General features: G+C 40.8%; 1 protein-coding gene across 3 annotated transcripts in view; it reads right to left on the bottom strand.

The window, feature by feature from the left end:
• reln (reelin) overlaps positions 1–24990 on the bottom strand; it is a 95221-nt gene that overhangs the window by 6469 nt on the left and 63762 nt on the right. For all 3 annotated transcript variants that reach the window (XM_027008785.2, XM_027008786.2, XM_027008783.2), the window contains exons 15-56: positions 24087–24215; positions 23709–23818; positions 23368–23434; positions 22981–23214; positions 22328–22489; positions 21837–22073; positions 21103–21295; positions 19737–19849; positions 18029–18166; positions 17724–17910; positions 17428–17633; positions 17162–17333; positions 16406–16612; positions 15869–16104; positions 15351–15508; positions 15044–15251; positions 14865–14941; positions 14253–14411; positions 13807–14001; positions 11441–11714; positions 11105–11245; positions 10809–10986; positions 10114–10198; positions 9821–10003; positions 9304–9472; positions 9109–9211; positions 8722–8948; positions 8416–8639; positions 7757–7907; positions 6839–7097; positions 6328–6577; positions 6048–6216; positions 5731–5871; positions 5176–5353; positions 4336–4529; positions 3979–4232; positions 3087–3241; positions 2230–2444; positions 1178–1355; positions 748–923; positions 444–550; positions 68–310 (exon numbers count right to left, since the gene is read on the bottom strand). In XM_027008785.2, coding sequence (XP_026864586.2) covers positions 68–310; positions 444–550; positions 748–923; positions 1178–1355; positions 2230–2444; positions 3087–3241; positions 3979–4232; positions 4336–4529; positions 5176–5353; positions 5731–5871; positions 6048–6216; positions 6328–6577; positions 6839–7097; positions 7757–7907; positions 8416–8639; positions 8722–8948; positions 9109–9211; positions 9304–9472; positions 9821–10003; positions 10114–10198; positions 10809–10986; positions 11105–11245; positions 11441–11714; positions 13807–14001; positions 14253–14411; positions 14865–14941; positions 15044–15251; positions 15351–15508; positions 15869–16104; positions 16406–16612; positions 17162–17333; positions 17428–17633; positions 17724–17910; positions 18029–18166; positions 19737–19849; positions 21103–21295; positions 21837–22073; positions 22328–22489; positions 22981–23214; positions 23368–23434; positions 23709–23818; positions 24087–24215 — 7442 coding nt within the window. The remainder of the gene's footprint in view (positions 1–67; positions 311–443; positions 551–747; positions 924–1177; positions 1356–2229; positions 2445–3086; positions 3242–3978; positions 4233–4335; positions 4530–5175; positions 5354–5730; positions 5872–6047; positions 6217–6327; positions 6578–6838; positions 7098–7756; positions 7908–8415; positions 8640–8721; positions 8949–9108; positions 9212–9303; positions 9473–9820; positions 10004–10113; positions 10199–10808; positions 10987–11104; positions 11246–11440; positions 11715–13806; positions 14002–14252; positions 14412–14864; positions 14942–15043; positions 15252–15350; positions 15509–15868; positions 16105–16405; positions 16613–17161; positions 17334–17427; positions 17634–17723; positions 17911–18028; positions 18167–19736; positions 19850–21102; positions 21296–21836; positions 22074–22327; positions 22490–22980; positions 23215–23367; positions 23435–23708; positions 23819–24086; positions 24216–24990) is intronic.

Below are 24990 nucleotides of genomic sequence, written 5' to 3'. Positions count from 1 at the left end.
CTAGAATGTGAGAATGACAGAATATCCTTTTATATGGCAGAGTATATATTCCAGTAAAGCTCAATACCATCATCAAAAGTATCCAGTAGGGTGCTGGGGTTGATGTCCGACCCCCCAACTAGGATGTTATCTAAAGCCCACTGAGCGCGCTCCAAACTGGGGCTCGCCAGGCCTGAAGACACAGTGAATGGTTGCCACCAGCGCAGGCGTGTGGCATTGGTCAAAGCTCCCTCCGGCAGCACAATATAGTCCCGCCTCACTGACACATATTTTAAATAGTCCATCTCATGAAGCAGCATCCATGACACCCCTGAGAGAGAGCGAGAGAGAGAGAGTGAGAGAGAGAGAGAGAGAGAGAGAGAACGAGGGAGAGAGAGAATTTGTGAAAATGACGGCAACACACCTTCAAGCATCCTACTGTCAGACTAAGAAATAAAACAAACCTCCATCAGTGGAATAATCCAGTAATACCCCTTCTTTTCTGCAAGTTGGACGATGGCACAGAGTCATATTATCTTCACTGCCGATCCTGGCCCAGTACTCCACAAACCTAGGACAAACCATTCAAAAGACAGGGTGGGTAACAAGTGATTACAAATCTTACAGCACGCAATCAATGTAGTCCCAGTGATCTGACATTAAAGTTGGAACATAATTTGAAAAACAATAACCAAAAAAAAAAAACCCCACAAAAATAAATTCCCCCCTAAACTTAAATAAAAATTCTAAGGTGACTTGCACACTGACTTGGCACCACGCAGGTCAAGGTCTGCAGTGACAGCCTGCCTGCCGTCAGCTCCACTGAAGTACAGGGCTGTTCCCTCCACCAGCACCCCACAGTCCGTGCAGGGGCGACCACCCTCCAACACCTGCCACTGTGGTCCATGGACCCCCTGCCAGTCGAATCGCTCTTTCAGGGATGCCTGCAAAACATACAGATGAGAAAGCAGAGGTTTGTTTACATGTATATATAGTCGGAATGTGTACATACTCTAGGTGTGTTGTATGGTGTGTAAGTTATATTAGGTGTGTACTTGTGTGTGATGTAAGGCCTGTGTGTCTTTGCTGTGTGGAGTGTGTATGCTGTATTGTGCTGTAGAGTTTCTATGAGCTGTAAAGTGTGTACTTTATATGTGTGGTACATGTTGTGTGTAAGTTGTAGGATGTGCCATTTTACCTTCAGAGCTGAGCTGGCATAACAGTTGGGTCCAGAAAATCCTGGGTCACAGAGGCACCGCTGGTCAAGACAGTCTCCATGGCCTCCACAGTGGTTGTCGCATGCAGGCCCAATGTAGAAGTTCTCCACTGCCCACTGCATGTCCGAATGTTGCTGATAGAACTGGAACCGAACTGCTCTGTGGAGATGCACACAAAAATACATTCACTGTAGATGTTCCTTAACTAACTTTCTGTAGACCAAGTAATATATAAGAAATCTCTCTAGGCATTGTTTCAGTGTTATCTAATCCACTATAAAAATGTGAGATACACTCATTGTCAACTTGATTAAAACACCTAGATTGTGGTTGTTTCCGTTTAGTTAAGTTTGTTTTAGCCACCTTCTAGCTCATCTAGCTCTAGTAAGTTGATGTCAACTGAACTGCTGTGGGTCAGATATTTTTGGCTGGCAGACCACCCACAATCCAGGGGTGACACTGACATGTGTAAAAACTCCTTGTCAGTGTTGAAAATATTTTGCCATTCAAATAATATATAGTTAATGACGGTAGCACAGATGGAGCAAGGTGCTAGCAGCACCAAGGTCATGGGTTTAATTCCAAGGGAGCACTGTCATATACTGTCATACTGATAAATATGTAAATTGCTTTAGATAAGAGTGTCTGCCAGATGCTGAAAATGAAAATCAGAGATTGGCTGACAAATTTTGAACGACAACAAACGCCTTTAATTATACATTAGCATTGTCTGTAACTGTACACCAATAAAGTTTCCTTTAATGATTATGCATACCAAAGATACAAGACATTTCTATAAAAGTGGTCAATGGGTCAGTCACCTCCATATGGTCAATCACCTTCATATTAATACAATAATAGCAACACCACAGCTATATAAATGTTTTAACTGAACCAAAAATACATAATAACAGATGCTGCATCCATGCTAGATTATTTAGTTATTCTTTCTGTGAATACCAGTTTGCAAAATATGGACAAATACCCTTGTTACTGTTGCATGTAGACTGACAGTGTGACAGAATGCACTTACGTGTCAGCTAGGCTGTCAGGCAGAGGATACACAGCTCTCTTCCAGCCCTCTGCAGGGAAGAACACAGAGGGCTGGGACACCTGTCCGCCACAGCCAGGGTTAGCAGGCAGGCACTGGGGCACCAGGTACTTCCAGGATACACCAAAGTCCACTGAATACTGGACATGCACCTGCCTATCAGCGTGTCTCTCTGGAACACTGCAGCCAACAGCAATCTGCAAATACACACAAATGCTCAGGGAATTCAACTGTGTTTGTTTTATTTTGTGATTGTTTTTTATTTTGTTTTATATTACATTTGTACTTGTACCTGTTCTATAATTTTTCTGAAAGTCTCTGTAACGCTTCTGTGCCATGGTGACTGTCTGTGAGGCAGGCATCAAGGTCAGGAGGTGATAACTCTCAGGCCTCATCCACCCTTTTCTCTATCTATCTCCCTCCCTCGTCTCCTTCTCCTGTTCCCTGCTTGATCTCACTTCTGTCAGACCGACTGCCCGTTGTTAGACTAGCACCCTTTTTTTCTGCCTAAAGAAAAAAACTGATCCAAAGTGTACCTACACACACAAATAAACATGAAGACTCTACAGGCTCCTGACTCCACATTTCTATTCCTTAGCTATACAGTCATATTTTGTGACTAAACCCCAAAATTAAATGGTATGCTGAACGACACTAACAGACTTTCCCAAATAATCTGTCTAAATTTTTAACCTACTAAAGATTATAAAGAAATTCTATCCATTTAAGTTCATCTCAAAGGAGTATGATATAATAGCAATAATGCCTAATTGCTGTTCCTGTTTTGATGATGATAATGATGAAGATGATGATGAAATCGTTAAAAGAGGTACACTGACCTTAAACTGCATGACCCAGCCTTTGTCAGGGACAATGTCATGTGTAACAGCATACACCTCTCGGCCATCTACATTGCCACACACCATGACCCCATCTGGGGAGTGGCAAAACCTCTGCACAGAGCAGTCCTCAGAAAACAGCCAGTGATCACTCACTGTGGGGCAGTTGATACAAGGTCATTAATAAACATTTGAAATTTTACAGAAGATATAAAATGAATATATCCTAGAGTCTAGTGGAAATGCCAAATATACATTTCTGCACATTTTACAACATGGCTAGCTTTTGGAATGTTACCTAAATGTTATCATATTCATCAGAGTCAGTCTTAAGAAGGCTCAATGTCTTTATTTACTGAATACCATTTATGTTTTTTCAGTTTTTAAAGCAAGTCTATTGCATAACAAGCACATCGCACGATCTAGATTTATGAATGCTACAAAAAAAAAAATCTACTTTTTTTTTTGTATTTGAATCTTTATAGAACATTGCACTGTTTAAAGAAACCATGGCATACATAAACAAAGGCAGTAAATCCACTGTTAAATCATGAAAGGGATTGTATAGTTACTAAATAAATTAACTGATAAAATGAATCATAAGCATGATTTTTGCAGGATGAAATACCATCCCAACTTTTCTTTCACAAACACTGTATTTACAGTGTTGTATGCTTGAGATGGCCATACTTAAGATAATAATTCTGTAATGCTATAATTCAAAGTCATCACGATTAATGTGTAATAGCCTAACAGGATTATCAGCAATTTTCCTCAACACTGATAACCAATGATACTGAACTCATGCTACTGCATGTGAAACTCAACATTTCACTAGTGATTACTGAAGGCTGTAGTGGGTGTGCATGTGTATGTGCCTGCATGGTGCTACCTGCGGTGCTCTCCTCATCTTGTCTAACAGTGCTAAGGCGGCCAGTAGGTGCTCCGTCAGCTGGTGCTCTCTCGTGATTAGGCAGCGCAACGCCACCAAAGGTGTCAGAGATCTGAGCACGTGTGTCAGAGCCAGAGATGAGAACATTGTCCAGTGCCCAGTCACCATGATCTGCTCCACTGTGCTGTGGCTGCCACCAGCGCACCCGCACCCCCACTGCTTGGGCAGCAGGGGGCAGCAGTACATTCACAAACCTGCATACGAGAGGAAGAAACTTTCAGATTCCCCAAATTATAATGAATGACAGGAAAATTTTTTGTCATCAGTTAAGGCATCATCATAATGGGACATGCCTACCCTGGCTTGCTGTACTGGTCATAGAATATCTCCGTCAGCAAACTCCAGCTGATGCCACCGTTCAGGCTGAACTCCAGCAGGACACCCTGGTTTCGGTTGGTAGGGGCCACCATGCAGCCGTACATGAAGTAGAACTGTATAAACTCAGCGTTTGTCAAGTTCAGATCCACTGTAACCAACTGACGGGTGCAGCTCTGTTAAAACAGAAACCAGTTAAATTCTCTGAATATATTTCCATAGTTCACTATATCTCTGTCTCTGTAATAGGTGTTGTTAAACAGGTCTTCAAAGTGTTTGATATTGTTCTATAGGTTCCAAACACATAGTATAAAAATATACGTTCTGGGGGGGGGGGGGGGGGGGGGGGGGGTGTTTGATGTTTCTTAATTAATTTGGAAATTAAAAATAAATCATTAGCAAATTATTTTTCTATTTCTAATATCATTATAATAATTGAAGGCTATGCTTCAACCATTATCTTTGTTTTGAGACACGGAGGCTAAGATATTGTTTGCATCTGGATGTGAGAATATGACATTCACAAAAACAAGAGTATTCAGTGCATCTGAATAAAGATTTTAGGTTATGGGATTATTGGACAGTCAATAACAGACTTGAATTTCCTTAATGTATCACTGAATTATGGCAATTCCTAAAGGAACTACTGAAGCCTAATGTATACTAAACATTTAACCAAAACACTAGAGCAGTGAAACTACAGTTTAATAAAATTACACAAACCTGTACAACAGAGAAGCCAAAAACCAAATGACCAGCAAACCAGAAAACTACTTTCTAATAATAGTTCAACATGGAGTATTAAGATGGGTTTGGACTTACCCCACTAAAGTGCAGGGCTGCACCTGATGCCACAGCCCCACACACACTACTTAGTTTCCCGCCAGTGAGCAGGTGCCAGTGGTTGAGGGAGGGTGCACGACTGAAACTGTCCTTCAGCTGGGAAGGGAGAGGCACCATTTCATCATCACAGTATTCTCCACCCCACTCAGGGTCACACCTGAGCAACAGGGAGAGAGAGAATAAAGAAAACATTATAACTAGATGACATTTAAATGTTAAGGTTGTGAAATACAATATCATTGTATCATTAACAAAACGAAGCTGAAATATACAATAGCTGAAAACAATAACCATATAACAATACAATTTTTTTGCCACAGTGAAGACAAAGAAAGTTGGGACCAGAGTGGTTCTCCAGTTACCCCAAAAGTGTGAAAATAATTCCTTTTCCAGCTTTGAAATTGAAAAATTGGGGAAAAAATGAAATAAGCCATTAACCACTTAGAAAACCATCCATGGTCAAGATTACCTGGGCCTTTAATGTAAGCAACTCTGTAAAAACATTATTCACTGGTGAATATGAAATTCACTCACACACAGGAATTCTGCTTGCAGCGGCCATGGCCAGAGCACATTTCAGGACAGCCGTCTCCAATGTAGAGATTGTCCAGAGCCCAGGTCTGTTGCTTATCAAAGGGAGCCTGCTGGAACCAGCGGAATCGTGTTGCTGGAGACCTGCACAGCAAGACCAATAATAGTTTTAGCCATTGCACTGCTAAATGATGCATCCAATGTGTCCAGTTGTCTGCATTGCATACCATTGAACTGCAGCATATGTTTGTGGTTGGGCCCTTAAAGGTCTCTGATAATGTTAATGTTAAAAGCAGAGGTATGACATTGTATAAGTATACCTGGCATAGGATGGAATGGGTAATGTAACTCTGCCCCATTTGTTGTAGGTGTCTGACACTAACAGCCTTTGAAGAGTGTAGGAGGAGCAGTCTGGACTAGTGGGTAAACAGTCCCTCACAAGTGGTTGCCAAGTCATTCCAAGGTTGAGAGAATACTCCAACTCCACCGCTGTAGAAACGAGCACATACATTTACATTCCCACAAGCTTTAAGTATTAGAAAATGCATTATATTATATCATATTAATTTGGCCTAACTGTCTATAGGTGGATTATCTTACAGTAACAAGAGGATGTGACAGAGCAAGATGCAGAGAAGTCAAACTGAATAAAGGCATCTTGGCCCACACTGATGTCAGTGGTGACACCGTAGCGAGTGTTAGACTTCTCGATGAAGGCAAATGCTTCGCCATCAGATCCGCACACAGGCATGCGCGTGCCACCAGGGTGGAGCAGCCATGAGCGTGTGTCTGTGAAGGAGAAGTCATCCTCCAGAGGGCCCCAGCCACTGGCACTGCCTCCCACCACCACCTACACACACACACACACACACACACACACACACACACACACACACACACACACACACACAGGCATGCACACACAGATAGAGACTGCAAGGCCATGGATACATGTACATGAAATAATAACTCCACCACTAAAATTCTATTCAGGTGCCTCCATACTAGAGGATTCCAGAGGATGGATGAGTATATATGCACACACAACTCTAACTTTGTCTGACATCCTAAAACACACATCATGGTCTGAAACAACCAAGATCAGCTTTACCTTATCAATGACCCATGGACTATGGAAGTGTCCATTTTCAGATGGCTGCCACCAGCGGAGGCGGGTTTGGGTAGTGCGGGCTCGCAGTGGGATCTCCAGTGCCACCAGGTGAGCCTGGTTACTACTGTTACTATAGAGAAATTCCTGAAGCAGGTTCCAGGACAGACCTCCATCCATGGAGAACTGCAGCAGTACAGGCTGCGAGCGTGGGTCTGGGGCAGCCTTCCCACAGCCAAGCCGCAGGAAGAACTGGACAAACCTGCAGGAGAAAGAAGTGCCACGATCTAATCTGTTGCTAATAATGGAGTTCTTAATTAGAGAGTTCTTATGGTGCTGAAAACTGACAGTAATAATGAGAGGGTACATACAGTGACTGATAAGCTGATTTTAATTATCTGTCACTTGCATTGGATGCTAAGCATGCTCATTCATTCTCTTTGTTTAATTGGTTTATGGTGACCTAATGATTTATGAAGGCAGTAAATATTAATACACATGCAGGCACATTAATTCAACCCTTATTAATTGCAGGACTGAGTAGCAGAGGTTGTCCTGGGCTTTCAGTACTGCAACTAGAGTGACACTATTTCCCCAGTTTTTGCTTCTTATTTGGTGTATTCATCACCATCTTACAGGTCACTGAAATGGCCTTCTGCATATTGTTCATCAAGCGCTGTGTGTGACTTGTTTAATCACATATGTGTGTAGTAGTGACTGGTGTAATCACACATTTGTAGCAGTGACTGCTGTAAATATACGTATGTAGTAGTGGCTGGCGTAATTACCTGTGTGTGTAGTAGTGACTAGTGTAATCACACGTGTAGAAATGACTGGTGTAATCACATGGTGTAATCCCATGTATATAGTAGTAGTGACTGGTGTAATCACACTTGCATATAGTAGTGTAGTAGTAGTTACCTAGCATTAGACAGATCCATGTCTGTGGTCTCCAACATTCGTAATCCATCCTCACTGAAGAACAGGTGGTTTCCAGTGGTCATAATGCCACACTTTCTGGAGGGTTTTCCTCCGCTCAGCACCTTGAAATGCTCATATTCCATAGCACCACCTTTGATAAACCAAAATATAACATTTCACTACACCATAAACAATTCTGTGTATTGTAAAAATAATGTACATTTATTAAAATGTAGAAAATCATTACACAAGCACAGCCGCGGTAGTCTGTGATGTAGACATTCATGCACATGGTAAGATAAACTTGCCTGCCTTAGTAAATGCACAGTTTGAAGCACAAACACCACCCAGCACTAATGACATCACAAGGTTAATACCTTAGCTTATTAGCATTGCAAATAATCAGAGCTAGTACTGGCAGTCACTGGGCCTTATACAAGAACCACTCATATGATCAGATTTGCAAGTAGCAAGTGATTTAAGAGAACATGCGACATTCACTCTTTGTTTTGCATTCAGAATTTTAGCAAATGAACAAACTAAATTAGGAGATGTCTAGGTCAATTTTGTGTCAATAACACTCACTTCCAAACATGCACACTCAGTCAAACAATTCTGTGTTTGCGCAAACATCTGCACCCTTCTGTACCCTTCTGTACCTTCAAAGTCCTCTTTCAAGAAGTCTGGGTTTGGCGCATTTGGAACAGAGCAGTCTGGGCCAGAGTAACCAGGGTCACACTCACAGTGGGTGCCCCTCACACATGCCCCATGCCCGCTGCACATGTCTTGGCACTGGGGGCCAATGTAAACATTGTCGAGGGCCCAGGTGTAGGGTGCCATGCCAGTTGAAAAGAAGCCCTGGTACCAGCGGAACCGCACTGACCTGCAAGGTAATGATACACTGTTAGACTCTGATGTTGCCCAAAAAAAATGGACTGGTCTCACCCCTAGTTATGTTTACTCACCCACATAAACGTAGCTTGCCAAAGTGGATGACTTCCCTTCTCCAGCCCTGAGTAGTGCCAGGGTAGTAGATGCTGGCAGGGTGGAGCTCGGTGGAGCAGAGAGAGCTGGGGGTTGGGCCACCTGCACACAGAGGAACCAGGAGATGCCATGTAGCTCCAAAGTCCCGTGAGAATTCTAGACGCACTGGGCTTGAGGAAGAGCTCTCTCCTGTACAGCCCACATTGATCTGGAACAGAGCAAAATTTGATGTCCTACTGCAAGAAAATCAGAAATGCCTAACTTGGTAAAAGTGTTCCTATTAGTAGTGTTGGTAAATCTATTTATTTTAAATTTGTATGCAAGTTATGTATGAAATATATCAAGCTTATAAATGTGTGAAATCATACCTCAAACTGAATAATGGTGTTTTCATTTACATCAATATCTCTTGTGGTGATCGAGTGTTCTCCTAGCTCACTGGACACAAACACCATAGCCGAGTCATCCTCCCTATGCACAGTAAATATGGTAACTCCCAGCTGTCCAGAGAGAAACAGCAGATGCACAGACCTGTAAATGCTCAACACTGTGGTGATACTCACAGTCCTGCTTTCTGGTAGGGGCAGTAGAGGCCAATATTGCCCCCTGGATAGAACAGCCAGTTGAACTCCTGAGGTCCACCCTCAAAACTCTCTGATAAAACAGGGGGGTTGTTCAAAGAGCTGCCATCAATGATAAGATCATCAACCACCCACACCTCCTCCTTTTTGCCTGTGAATGGAAAGAAATCATGAAATATTAGCTAATAGGAACAGGAATATTACAGACTGAACATGTCTAGAAATACTCTATGTGAAAATGGTAATAAAGATGAGAACAGTCTTAGAGACACTGGACACAGCTGAACAGGTGAACAGAAATGTATTTAAAAAAACCTTTGTGTTAATTTTGTGTTAATTTTATGTCTGTTGATGTGTTAATTTGTAATAACCTATATTCTTAATGATAAGTCCTAGTGATAAATTATAATATAACTGAGAACAGTGAGGTATCTTCCAATATGTCATCAAAAATGAATAAGAATATGTTGGTGCCTTCAAATATTTGCTGCATTCTCACCGTTGTTGTAAGGCTGCCACAGTCTGAAGCGTGTAGCGTTTGTCTGAGCACTAGGGGGCAGTGGGAGATGCAGGAACAGAGTGTCCGTGGAGGTGGGGAAGTAGAACTCATCCAACAGCAGCCAGCTGATCCCTCCATTCACTGAATACTGCAGCAGTACGGAGTGGGAACGCTCTGGGACTCCTGCATACATAACAACATACATTTTATATTCACATTCAAACAACCAGGCAACATAACTACTGCTCATACTCAGAAAAGCACCTATTCGACATATACCTGTATACACTTACCTTTAGTTATAAACCTAAATGAAAACTGGATATATAGAGTGCTGGTGCAGTCCAAGTCCTGTGAAACCAGCATCCGTAGCCCCTCCTGATGGAGCAACGAGGTTAATCAGACAACATCCAAAGGAAAGGCACCAGGACATATGAATCATTTCACTGATCTTGCATTTCATAAAATACATATAAATCTATGTCAGTTAGCAAAAAATTTTTAACTGAAATACCATAATTTGGCTTATATAATAATTTGACTACATCCAAATATTTTAAAACATTTACACAAATGATAGTATTATACACAATATTCAACAAAAGATGAGATCAGATAATACAATCCATTAAGTGTGAATATATATATAACTTTCATCTTATATTCTTTCATCTGCAGTAGAGTTTGCTACATTAACAGAGCAAAGGAAAATTCCTGTTAGTTTAGGCTGAGGTCTAGGATGCCTACAAGTACCGCTGCACTAGCATCTATGAGATGAAGATGATATATACTTCAGTTGACCCTAGCTTACATTAGCCAGATACAAGAGGATCCTCAGGTTAAGTGTCCTGCTCAAGAACTATCAACTGCTGTTGGACCCATGATGTCTTAATCGGCCAATAATGCCTTCTTTATGGGTGATGAATTTCTGAGTTTTGAGTTACCATTACTTGGCTACTATGCCCTATGTAGTATGCAAACTGCTCACCCCCTTAAAGATGAGGGCAGTGCCTGACTTAAGAGGCTCCCCACTTAGTGTGCCCTTTTCTGCCCCATACACCTCAGGCCAGATCTCTGGCTCCAGGTTCTCGTCGAAGTCCTCCCTCAGAACAGAGGGCAGAGGGACTAAGGGGACGCAGTGAGCCCCACCATATCCTCTGTCACACCTGGACATCAGATAGAGGGCAAAGGTGATGGAGGGAGAGAGGCAGAGAGAACGTGAAAATGTTTGCTCCCAGGAAGCATGCTCTGTGAGTGATTAGAGCTACAGTCAGAGCCACTTACACACAACGTCCGTTGTCACACAGACCATGTCCAGAACACATCCATGGGCACCCAGGAGCCAGCAGTACATTATCCAGAGCCCAGTAGTCAGCTCCAGGAGTGAAGTGAGGCTGAATCCAGCGGAACCTTGTTCTGGGGGAACTATATAATAACAAATCTATTATAAGCATACAGCTGCAGAGTCTGACAATTTACATTTAAGATTGGATTTCCAATGTCAAAACAACACAGATTTAACAGTTAATGGCAGGATTTAAGGTTCCCACTATCATGAGGTTACAAAACAAATTCAAAGGTACACATTTTCAACATGTAAACAAAAGTGCACTCTCATACTTAGCAGTGTTGGGCAGATACACTGTGACCCTTCTCCAGCGGGAATACTGGGGAGCGCTGTAGACGGAGCTCTGAGTGTAACTGGCACAGCCGATAGCAGGCGGCACACACTCTGGTGTCAGCAGTGTCCAGTGCCGGCCGCAGTCGGTGGAGAACTCTAGGTGCACTCCATGGGCTGAATACACTGCCTTACTGCAGCCCATGCTCAGATCAAACTGCAGAAACGAGGAGCCTGACACCTCGAAGTCCCAGCTCTCAGCATAACGTGGCCGTTCTGAGAGCAAGCACACAGACATATTCTGAGCATTATGCTGTACTTACAAATATATGAAGTGCTCGACTCCATCCAGTGCACTGTGAGTAATGTACCTGGATAGCGGTAATTCATTAGAAAAAAATTTTCATTTTACTTTGACAACATTACATGTTGAATAGTGAGTACTTTATGATTTGTTTACAAGCAATGTAAAGTATGAAATAGGGGTTGGTTTGATTTGTTTTTCTCGGTATTACCATATTCTTGGCACATGGACTGGAAATAAGATAGAATGTATATTTATGACCGTCTTCTAAAATATTCTTGCTGGGCCAGTGTAATTGATGAAGCTGTGAATAACATAAGATTTGTTCAAAATAAACCCGCACACAGCTTGATACACATATGAGTAACAACAAGGAGTTTGAATTAAATTTGCATGCATCAATTATTCAAAACCTGCATCCAGGGAAGCCAAGATGTTATTAAATTCTCAATATATGAAGCTATTCATTTCAATAACATGTTATTTCATCATAGTCACCCGCCCATTCTGGCCCAGATAATCTGGTATAGACTGAATTTGTTCAAGAGCAATTCAGCCATGTACCTTAGTGAAAAAGCACATCCTCAAAAAGGTGTTTACCTGAAAAAAACCCCAAACAATTTTCAAGGCTGCTTCAACCTATTTTTGGTTCAAGCTGGCTTGAAATGGGCATTTTTAGGTAAATACTCTTTTGTGGATGCAGCATATGGTAATATCAAGCAGAGTGTAGTATATAACAATATCAGTAATAATTAATTGATTTGACACATTGATACATTTGTTTCAAATGGACACACTAACAGTACAGCCAATCCCAATACAAGAACATATTAGGCTTTAATGTCAAACATCTCAGTTTGTGTTCATCTCAGCACTAGGCACCATTTAGCAGACAGTACTGCAGAGACTATGATCTTTTTGCAACATACACAAGACATTTATATATAGAAACTGCTAAATGTGTGCCTTTTGTGTGTGTCTAGGCGCAGTGTTTCGCGAAGTGCACTGGACTGTCTTGAGGGGGGCAGGGATTTTGCCATCCTTCCTCTGTTTAAGGGGTCTCCCGGGCTTGTGGTTCCTAGCCCACCTCATGTAGGGTTGGCACCAGGCAAAGCCGTATTGTCTGTGTGTACACAGCGGCCTGGGGCTCGCGGTCCTGGAAAGAATGCATCAGGAGCCACACCTCTTGGGAGGGGGTTCTGTCACGGGACGCTCCCCCCCCCCCACAAGTCACGTGGTATGACCTGCCGTGTGCAGGGAGGTTCAGGCTTGTTTGTGGCCACGCCCCCGTGAGGGCACGCACCTGTACGGGGTTAATTGTTAGTGTTTCTTAGTCTATTTAAACCCCCGTCAGTGTGTCCCTCACTGTTGGTCATTGTTTGTTTGTCAGCCAAAGCTTGTGTTAGTATCCATGTTTGTCTAGTCTGTGTATGTTACAATCGTTGTTTGTTAGGGTTAAGTGTGTTTATGTTCTCTGTTAATGCCATGTGTGAGTGCATTGTCTGTTACATGTTGTATTATTAAATGTTTCACAATGTCGAGGGGGTCTATGCGTCCTGCTCCACACCCTGCGGCACTCGGGCATTTGTCACAGAAACACTTTACTTGCACAAAGGATGAAGGACCTCTGTCTGAAACATCCTGTTTCTCTGGAAATTTTGTGGGCTTCACACATTTCTTCATCTTTTATTAGAGTAAAAATTAGTGTAAAAAATGTATTAGTGTAAAAATACTGTATCTATAATTTATTTTCCATGTTACAGAAAATTAGTTAAATTACAGTTTTATGATACACGGAACCATTATGTTCTCAAAATTGTTGTACTAGATAAATGTATAATTGTGGTAACAGACTCTGGAAGCATGCTATTTATTAAACGTAACCAGAAAAAATTAACAGATGTGACCATTTTGAATGCAGATCAAGAGTTGTGATGTGGTGGTGTAAGGCAGTGTAGTGTGGTATGATACATTGCGGTGTGAGACAGTTTTGTGCTATTAGACATTGTGGTCTTGCGTGAGAATGTGGTATGGTGTAAGATATTGTAGTGAGGTGAGACTCACTGTCTACTGAGTCCGAGTGGAAGGCCAGGGCTGTGTCAAGGGAGAGACAGTCTACTGCCACCTCTCCCCCCACTACTCTGAACCAGTTGTGCCTTAAGGGTGATGTCCCATCAAACTTGTCAAGAAAGCCAGTTCTGGAGCTATCATTCATCCCGATGAGAACATCATCAATGGCCCACTGAGCTGAGTGTTTACCTGCAATGGGAGACAACAACCAAACAAAACAGAACCGAATGTGAACACAAGATGTGCCTATGTGATTCTGACACAGTGTACCATCCTATTTCTCATGTCTCAGGTTTGACAGCTGGAACTGGTTTAACCAGTAGTGTATCATTCCAACAACTTTGATCTTCTGTGTCATCATCTTTCCCTGAAGATGTTTGAGAACATTGACCCATTTAAGTATAGGATCAGCATGAACAGCAGTGAGCTGACTTTCTCACCCTGTTGGGGCTGCCACCAGCGGAACACAGTGTAGGGCGTCTTTGCATGAGGAGGAAGTTCAATAGTCACCACCTGTGGCTCCAGAAAGGAACCGAAGTCCAGCTCTCGCAGGAAATGCCACTCCACACCATTATTAATGGAGCTCTGGACGATTACCCCTGAAATATTGTATAGAAGAACATTAAATGACCTGGAGCCTGCAGAAATGATCTCCACTCCAGGTCAGTAAAGATCAGATGTCATTTATGTAAGAGATGATGGCCAACAAAGCCTTCTGATATCAGAAAATCATTTATGAGGTGGAGACATGCATTATCTCACTGAAACCATGACTACTGTTTTAAAAACCAGAGGCTTTGTATTGCTTACTCAGAACTAAATGATATGGATATAGCAAACTAACTGTAATTTTATTCAGTTAACATTAAAGTCCATCACTGCCACATAGCATTTAGCTACTATAATGGAATTGCTTGTATGTTACATGTCAGAGGAAATGAATAAATCTGAGGATTCATATAGGAAAATAATGGAACTGTTGCTAGCCAATCAGGAATGAGTATAAGGAAAGCCATATGCAGACAAATGCCTGGAGGAGTAGAGAGAGATACCTTCATTGCGAGAGCGAGGCCTGGTGCAAGCTGAGCCCATGTTCTTCCCACCAATTCGGATGTAGAATTGAACCAGTCTATAGAAAAAGAGGTGCAGTCAATCTTCAAAGTCTTCTCACCCTGGAGCTGACAAGCCAGAGTTTCTGGGGAAACTTCTGGGTGATTGTCGGTGTACTAACCGGGTGTTAGTGGTGTCCAGGGGCACAGTGCGAGCCTCTCGTCGGCCATGGCTGCTAAAATAGAGTGCCTTCCCCTCGCTGATAGTGCCACAGCCACCCCCTGTCTGTCCTCCACTAATGCCTTGCCAAAGAGGACTGAGCTTCCCTTCGAAGCTCTCAGCCAGCTCAGTGGGACTTGGGGTAGAGGGCACGCAGCTGTCCTGCTCCACTGACCAATACACACAACCCCAAAAAGATTTGATTAACACCCTTCCACGCCATATTGAAGCAAAAAGCATTAACCATATCCTACTGTAAGCTGTGTTACCTGTGTAGCCCATGTCACAAAAGCAGACTCCGGAGATGCAGTCCCCATGACCTCCACAGTGGTTGGGACACGGCTCCGAGATATAAACACCATCAAGGGCAAATGCAGGGGCATCCCGATGAACACTGCTTTCTTGGAACCAGCGAAACCGTGTCTTACTGAAGGGAAAAGAAAGTGATACAGGCACAAACTAATTCAATTGTGTGTCTAGGTGTGTATATTTAAATCAGACAATGCAAATATTCAAATATTCAATTCAAATATTTGCTTTGACAGAAAAGTACATAGCAAAATGTACATAATTTTCAATACACAGTTTCTGAAATCAGTTTTCATCTCTCTGCTCAAAATGCAGTGAGACAGGATGAGGATTAGTTATTTGGCTACATGACATTTAAAGGCAATAAATTTATTCGAACATGCAAAATACATGCATAACAAGCACATGTTCAACATTTCTCTGTAAGGTGGAAATAATGTCCCTGTTATCTTTGCCAGTAAAGTAAGCTCTCAGGTACCTTGCAGCTACTTTGCGTGGAATTACAACAGTAACCCTGGTCCAGCGTTCATAATCGCCTGTGTTGTAAACAGTAGGCTCTCTAAGCTCACGTCCACTGCCTTCACAGCCTGCTGCCCCAGGAGAACCTGGGAAACATCCCTCTCGTACGAGAGCCCAGGTGCGTCCGGCATCATGGGAATATTGGAGCAACACAGGGGCAGAGGGACTGAATTCTGACTCACAGCCGATGTTCAGCTAGACAATCACACAGAGATGGTGTGTTTGCTTGTATCGGAGACAGGATTTGAGAGAAATATTTATACTTATAGTTGTTTACATTCTGCCCTCTATAACCTTTGCAGGAATGATGAGTCTGAAACTTATCATTGGTGAAAAAAGAATTACACAACTAAGAGTTATTATTTATTATTATCAGCATCATCATCATCATTATTATTATTAATGGGTAGAAGAACTCTAACTAAGAGAACACATACAAATATGACAAAGATGGCAAATAATTTGGGACAGTTTACTTGACCTGTATGGTCAGTACCTTGAACTGTAATGTGTAGCCAGTTCGGAGGGAGAGGTCTCGGGTCACAGCCCACCTGTCCCCATCAGATCTCCCAAACACCATGGCTGAGGGTGTGGGGGCACAGAAACTCCCATTCCCATCCTTATCCACGCCTTCATTTCCCAACATCAGCCACACACTCATTTGGTTCAGTGGATAATCAAATGCTGGTTTCTCATAGAAGTTCTAGGGAAATATATCCAGAAAGGGGGATAGTTCAATGAGTTAGATATTTTGAATGATATTGTGTTTAGTGTTATATCAACATCTTATTGGGAACTTTTATTATTACTCTCTCTATATAATATGTATATATTTGTATGAGTTTTATTACATTCGCTTCTAAGATTTTAGAACATTGGACACAATACTAATAAATGCAACAGGTAATATCAAAACTTGAAAGACAAACAAATCCTTAGTTGACTGTTGCACAATGTAAGGTCAATGTGACATTTGTGATTTGAGTATTTAAAAAAAAAATGTAATTCTTTAATTTTGAAGGAAATAGAGTTACTTAAAGAGCATATCTACAGGTAAATATTCATTTCTCACATTAAAATATGCATACATTAGGTGAATCACCTTTGTGAGCAATGCAAAATTTTAGCTATCAGTAAAATTATCTCAAACAGACTGTGTTCAATAGTCACATCTAAATTACATATATACACTTCTACATTTTGTACATCTACAAATAAACACTGTTAATTCTACTTCATGCTTATCGCTTACCTGAGGAAGAGTAGGATTAGCCATTGGAATGACATGCTTCTCCCTCTCAGAAAGAATGATTACATCATCAATAGCCCACTGGTCATAACCATCACCTGAGTGAAGTGGTTGCCACCAGCGGAACCGGGTACATGGAGTCTTAGCAGCCATTGGCAGTTCATAATGAACAAACCTGTGGCCACAGAGATGACAAAACATTGAAAACAAAGACATGCTATAATGTGACAAGAAACTGAGGTGATTACTGTTAGAAACATTTTGCTCACCGAGGTTTGGTAAAGTCAGTGAAGTACATCTCTGCGATTAGACCCCAGCTGATACCACCATCATTACTATACTGCAGAAGAACTCCCTCCTCCCTGCTGTCCGCTTGGTTACATTCCATCCAATCTCCACCCACACGTAGGTAGAACTGCACAAATTCTGCCCATTCTGTGTCTAAATCCCAACTCACTAGATGTCTCAGTCCAGCCTGACCACAAAAGGTGTATAAAATATTTAGAAAACTCCAACAATTGCATCCTCCATCAAAATAATGTTTCTGGAAGTATTTGTGCCATACCTTGCTAAAATACAGAGAAGATCCAGATGACACAACACCGCATCCATAGTCAGGTGCCACCACCTCTCCACCAATAACCTCACACCAAGTAGTCATTAGTGTTTCCTGGGACTCAAAGTCTGAGAGCACACTAGAGGACAACGGTGAAGAGGGCTGACAGTCTGTCCCAGAAAAGCCTTCATCACACCTGGAGAGAGAGAGACAGAGAGAAAGAACTGGTCCATTATGCAATAAAAGCCTATAGTAGACAGGGACATGCCAATTAAAAAAAACTCAAAACAAACGCGTACACTGCAAAGACTCACCTGCAGTGACCATGGTCACACCAGCCATGTCCATGACACATCTGAGGACACTGTTGCCCAATATAGATGTCATCTAGCGCCCACTCATCCTGCTCACTGTAGTAGTTCTGGATCCAGCGAAACCGCGTGGCACTGGACCTGAGCACAGGCAAAATCAGTCAACCACAGTGCCCAACCCCATGATTCCAGAGGCCAAACTGCACTAAATCGCTAGGAAGTGAAAGGGAACAAAAAGCTGTAATAAACAGCATTTTTCATGGTGGGAACAGTTAAATTAACAGTAACAGTAAACAGGAATTCTGATCACGGATGAAACGTTTTAGACATTAATAGCAGTTCCATCTCATTTTAATGAGAAGATGTGTCAGGTAATATAATAAACAGCTGGGACAAGATAAAGTCATCCAGGTGATATAATTTGTATGTAGTAAGTAACACTATGCACAGACATTGTGTCAGTCAATCCTATTGGCTTTATTATATAATAACAAGTCTGAGACATGGTAAAACACCTTCTTTTTGCACAAAGATTTTAATTCTAATTCTAAAATCTAAGCTTATATATATAAGATCACTCAGATCCTAGGTTGCACATCATAAAATATTAAATAGTCAGTCTCCATGCCAAAAATATAAAGTCATATACGTTTTAATGCCATTATGGATTTTGAAATCTTTATTTCACTCTTACTGACTTTTAAGGGCAAATAGAAGGGATTTCCAACACAGGTAGAAAAAAAAAAATTGGCTATATAGAGATCCAATCAGTGTGAACTGTCACTTGTGATTTAGCATTATGATTTATGTATGGGCTTAGGTAGAAAGCATGGGGGATGATGAATTGCAATAACCATCCCTCTCCATGGATGCTTTGGTACATGCCATTGCATGTGTAAAGGTGATAAACGGCAGAGGCAGAGAACAGGCCAACCTCTTTATGGGGGTGTCAAGGGAGGTCAATTTCCTAATCCACTGACCCGAGACATGATGGCATGATGACCTTAATCAGAGATATGTGAGGAAGACTCTTTAATCTTGATTTAGCCACGACCTTATAACCTCTTATCGCAGAGTGAATGAGAACTGGATATCTTTACTGAACCACACAAGGGAAGAGCAAGGCAAACAAATATCACATCTCTATTGCTGTGGTATAGGATATTCTGAGAGCAAAAGATTATTATTTGCCATCTGTGTATGCTCATCTATTCGTGATCATACTTCTGTCAATAAGCGAGAATATGAATGTTTACACATTGTACATGTAAGTGTAATGTGTAAACATTCACATACATGCAGTAATTTATGTGTGAAAATGGTATGTATTGTAAAGCTATTGGCTTTGTACAGCTTAGATGAAATGCACTAGCCAAATATACAGGCAGAAAGCCTTGAAGTCTAGGGAATGTCTCATGAAAGTGATTTGCAACCCCTATCGGCTGCAAATTTCAAAATAAAACAGCAAAAATATATTACTGATAAATCACAAATAAGTACATTGTAATCACTGTTTGCTGTCCCAAAAGGCAATTTTTACCTATAGTACTCAAATAGAAAACCACTGCATCAGTTAATTCTGGAAATCTAATGTGAAGATCACTTTTACATTCATTGTACTGGGTTATACACTGTGTGTGTATGTGTGTGTGTGTGTGTGTGTGTGTGTGTGTGTGTGCGCGTGTGTTTGTGCATGCATACCTACACTCACCATGTTTTTTGGGGCAAAGGAAGGGTGATTCTTCTCCAAGTAGGAAACTCGGATGGATGGTAAACACTTGGAGCAGTGAACTCAGAGCAGCTCGGCATACCAGGAAGACAGGCCTATGGATAAAACAAAAGAAGACTCTGTGTATTCCCATTAACTTATCAGAGTGCTGTTCAACCAGTCCTGTTCAAACTCAGATATACAAGGGTCAAAAATATAATAAACATATCAAGGTTACTCGTAAATCATAAAAGCACAAAAGAAAACTGTGTTAAGACTTCCTGGAAAAATATTACTGGTTTATAGTACCTTGAAATATTTCAAGATCATTTACATGGTTCATAACACATCAAGTTTAAATGACCAAATCATTTGTTGTCTGATTAATCTTTTGCTGTATTCCAAGAAGACTCATTATTTGTCTCTGCTAGAGACAAACAGAGCAATCAATAGTTATATTAATATTAAGATTATAAATATTAGGATTATAAACTGGAGATGAACCAGCAAGAACTCTGCTAAGAATTTAGGAAATAATGTTCTATAATGTTGTATATTAATGTGAAAAAATTCAAACATAAACAAAGCCACAAATTAAGCAAAGCAGTAGATTAACAAAACTCAAACAGGTCAAACTTTCCAGTTAAGAAAAAAAAAACATTTTTAAGAGCTATACAAATGAAGTTGATGCTTCAAAGATGACGTTTGTGAACAAACTTTATATCAAGATATTCATATCATGTTTAATTACTTTAGCTTAATGTTACATAAATTAATATTTATAGCAAGTGTGATGATTGCACTGAGTATCAAAATCAGTGTGTTCCTATGGGAGGATGGAGCCATAAATCAAAGGTAAGCAGATTTGCTCAATAAAGCCTGAAAACCGAAGGAATAACAAAGTCGGTGGATTCCTATGGGAGGATGTAGTGAAAATATAGAAAAAAGAAAGAATAAAAGATGAGTGGAGAAAGGTATACTAATTAACTAACTACACTAGCTCTAAAAGATAGAGGGGTTCAAAAAGATTGCTCAGTATTTTCCAGAATTTCTCATATTTTACACAGCAAGGGCTGCTTTGGGTTGAAATTTGAGAAAATGTGAGGACTTTCTGCATGAAAAACTGGGAAAAACTGGTCAGATGGAAGAATAAAAAAGATGGTGGTGTTTCGCTCTAAAAACAAGAACATCATTAACATATATGACAGTGGTTTTTAAAAGTTTGTTTCTCTCTGAAAAACCTGTAGAACCTGTAGAATAGTGGTCCATATTGTCTGATGGAAGAATAAGAACAATGGTAACAAATGATTAGGATGATTAGTACATGATTTTCATACATATTGTTTGAGGAAAAAAAAACATCTCTAACCTCTTTGACCAGGTGCCAAGTGAGTCCATGATTGGTAGAGAACTCGAGCCGAACTTGTGTGTCAATGTGAGGGGAGGGCTCATGGCCACAGCCCATAACTAAAGAGAACTGTAGTGTGTAGGAGGCCCCGATCTGCATGGACTGAGTCTCCACATAGCGGATACTAGAGCCAGGGTTGGGCTCTCCAGAGAAACTGTGCAGGTATGAGCACAACAGTGTGTTTAGATTTTTATTCAATTCAATTCAGTTTATTTCAGTTCAGAGGTGAGTTCCCTGAAAAATGATGAAACATATCCAATAACAAACAATTTAATGAAAGAGAGAACTGAATTTACATTCTGTTCAATTTAATTAATTTATCAATCAATTTAATTTGGTTTAATTTTATTCATTTCCTAAACCTTAAAGAACTAATATTATCATATGAAAATAATAAAAAATCACAACATAACATTTACAAGTCATTACCTAGTCAATCTAGCTTTCCACTAAGGTTAAGTATTGCACTGATTTTCTTGATTTTGTGCACTTTATTCTTTTATATTTAATTTTTATTTATTTCAATTCAAGATTTAATATTATTATTTTTTTCAATTACCATTATTTTCTATGTATATCAACAGTATTGACATTGAGCAATATTGACATTGACAGCTGGAGAACCCTGGTGTATATGCTCCAACAAATTTTCTTTCAAGTAAAGTTGAAGCAAAGATGTCCACCCATGGCCATACCTCAGTGTCCAGTCATGCTGGCAGTAGGGCTGCACATGGCCCAGGTAGAAGCCCAAACTCTGAGTGACATCCAGCACATTGCTGAAATCCAGGCTGATAGTGTTAAACAGCACAGAGGTCATGCTGATCTCATCCAAGGCCCACACATCCTGCCCACGGCCTGAGTGGTATGGCTGCCACCAGCGGAACTGCACCCCAAATTTCCGTGCCCCAGGAGGGAGCTCAACCGACACAATTCTGAAAGAGGCAGACTACATGCTAAACTGTGTGGTTCATTGTGAGTTTTAGTTTCAGTGAATATGGGCCCAAACACACACAATGCTGAAAAATATGGCATGCATTTTATCTGAACAGTCCTCATTTAGGAATTGCACATGTAGGATGTTGAATTCATACAGACCTTTTGTACTGATTTTACAGACTTTAGCCACAAGTGAAACCTAAATCTAGAGCAGGAAGTGTAAGTTATGGCATTGTGTGGGTTGTTGTACCTAGGCTCATGGAAGCCCTGGTAAGAGTAATGCTGAAGCAGTGTCCAGGTAATGCCATTGTCTGAGGAGTAATGCAGCAGTAAACCCTCTCCCGGCTTATCTGGGGCAGGGCAGGAACTGAGAATACTACGGCTACCCAGCCTTAGAGTGAACTGCAGGTACCTATACGCATGGATAGATGGAAACAGGTAGAAACGAATAAAGTGTACCTGACACTCATAATCCCACTCAATCATAATTACTCTAGGCTTTGATGCTGGTCAGAGTGGTCAGAAGATAACAAGCAAAAGAAAGTAAACATTCTTAAGCATAGAGGAATCTGCCCTCTGACCACATTCTCTCCAAACATGTAATTTAGGTAAAGGTAGTTTGGTCTCATGCTGGGATAACTATGACAAACAAGAATATTATACAGCAATAACAACTGCATGTAGACTAATCAGATAAACTAAATTGCTCTGTAAATGAGCGAGACTAAATTAAAATAGGTGGTTTAATCCAGATGCCTTTAAAGAATGTGGCTGAACATCTAGCATGTATAACAACTGTAAATGTTTAAATGGTTGAATCCAGATGTTCACCATGTTATTATGAACCTGTTAAGAGTCACTTTTTTAAACCACAGATGTGCTTGTGTGATGTGATCCGTCTACCTGGCCTGAGAACTGTCCAGTGGGGCAGTGACCAGATGCCTCCTGCTGTCTCTATTAAAGACCAAGGCCTTCCCGCTGGCTAAAACACCACAGCCAAAGCTGACCTCAGCCCCACGCAGTGAGGAAAAGCTGTGGTATGAGGAGAGTCTCGAGCTAGAAAAACCCTCGGACAGGAAGGCTGGGAAGGTTTGAGAAGCAAGCTCACATGCTGGACCACTAAACCCTGGGTCACACCTATGCATGAAGGTTAGAAATGGAGGGGAGGAGCTTATACAGGCATTGAAAGCAAAGGCAAGTAAAGTATGCTCTATTCATCAATATGTGTTCACTTTAAATGATTCTTAAATATTGACTGTTGTAAGACTTCTCAACACAGAATGTACATACTTGCATCCAGTGCGTGAGCAATGTCCTCTCCCAGAGCAAAACCGCAAACAGGATGGCCCAATATATACTACAAGGTGTTTACACAATTGCAGACACATTACATACATATCCACACACATTCCCCGCCCCCGCACATAACCGGAGAAAGAGAGGAGAGAGGGAAAGAGAGGGCGAGAAAACTCATTTTAAATGTGCTTTATGACCCTGTGCATTTGGTGAAGTATTCTCCATTTAAAAAGCATATATTTAAAAATCAATATATTTAAAAATATATTTTTAAATATGTAGGCATAAATGTAAAAAATGCTATTTTTTTGCAATTATTGAGTTCAGACTCTGACCATTGTCAATGGCCCACATGTTCCCTATGCCTGTCCCAGTCTGTCTCCAGCGGAACTGAGTGCTCTCTGTGAGAGCAGCATTAGGAAGAGGGATGGAAATCCTTGTCCACCTGCACACACGTGCACACACACACGCACACACACGCACACGCACACGCACACACACACACACACACACACACACACACACACACACACACACACACATCAATAAAACATCTTAGAGTATTCCATACAGAAATATAAAATACTAGATTAAATATTACAATAGAGGCTCAAAAGTGAATAGATCTGATTGCACTGAAACAGAGTTATAGATGGATATGTACAATCATGCTACACACACACACACACACACACACACACACACACACAGACCCGCTGTAGTTCTCTGATGAGTAGACTGTGCTGTGGGGAAGGTGTGGTCCAGAACAAAGCTCAGGCAAACACTCTGTATGCAGGAGGGACCAGGAACGACCATGATTGGTTGAAAACTCTAAATTCACGCTGGCATTGAAATACATCAGTATGAAAAAAGAGGAGGAAAGAAAAGAACATTTTATTAAGACTTTTCTAAAATTTCCCTGGAATAATTCCCTTGACATTTCTGAAATTACCCTGAAATTATAATACATTTTACATTTTAATATGCAACATATTAAGATGTTTTAGTATTTATATTTGGTATATTTTTTAATAAATCAATGAATAAATTGAATAAATAAATAACAGAAACAATGTTATTTCAAACACACTATAAATGTTACACATAAAAGTTATATTATATTATCTGTTTCCTGTTACACCAAAACCTAGGTTACTGCATTACAGGTGCATAACACCTATGTCTTATCAATACAGAGCTTATGAATACATGTCTTATGAAGATTTCAGGAAGTAACTGCTGTGTATTTTTAAAGATGTAGAAAAAAACTGATGATGTAAAAACTGCAGTGTAGTACACAAGGTGTCCAGAGAAACAGCATTTCGGACAGAAGGTCTTCATCAGCTGTACAATATTTATTATCTCCACATCTTAGGAACATATATTTTAACAGAACAGGTCATGAGACATAACCCATACAGCCTTCTTACTTTAGTTATTTAAGCTTAAACCAGTAACCTGGGCTTTCATATATGATTGTATTTGCACATTCTCAAACCCTGAAGTTCATTATATAGTGCAGGAAGCATTCCAATTTATATAGAAATAATTTAATAATAAGTCAACCAGTTAAGAGCACTGCAATTTCACCCTTAAATCTTACCATTCCATTTTTAT

Source organism: Electrophorus electricus, chromosome 4, assembly GCF_013358815.1.
Source record: "Electrophorus electricus isolate fEleEle1 chromosome 4, fEleEle1.pri, whole genome shotgun sequence".
Taxonomy (NCBI): domain Eukaryota; kingdom Metazoa; phylum Chordata; class Actinopteri; order Gymnotiformes; family Gymnotidae; genus Electrophorus; species Electrophorus electricus.
This window is presented reverse-complemented; position numbering and strand designations above follow the sequence as displayed.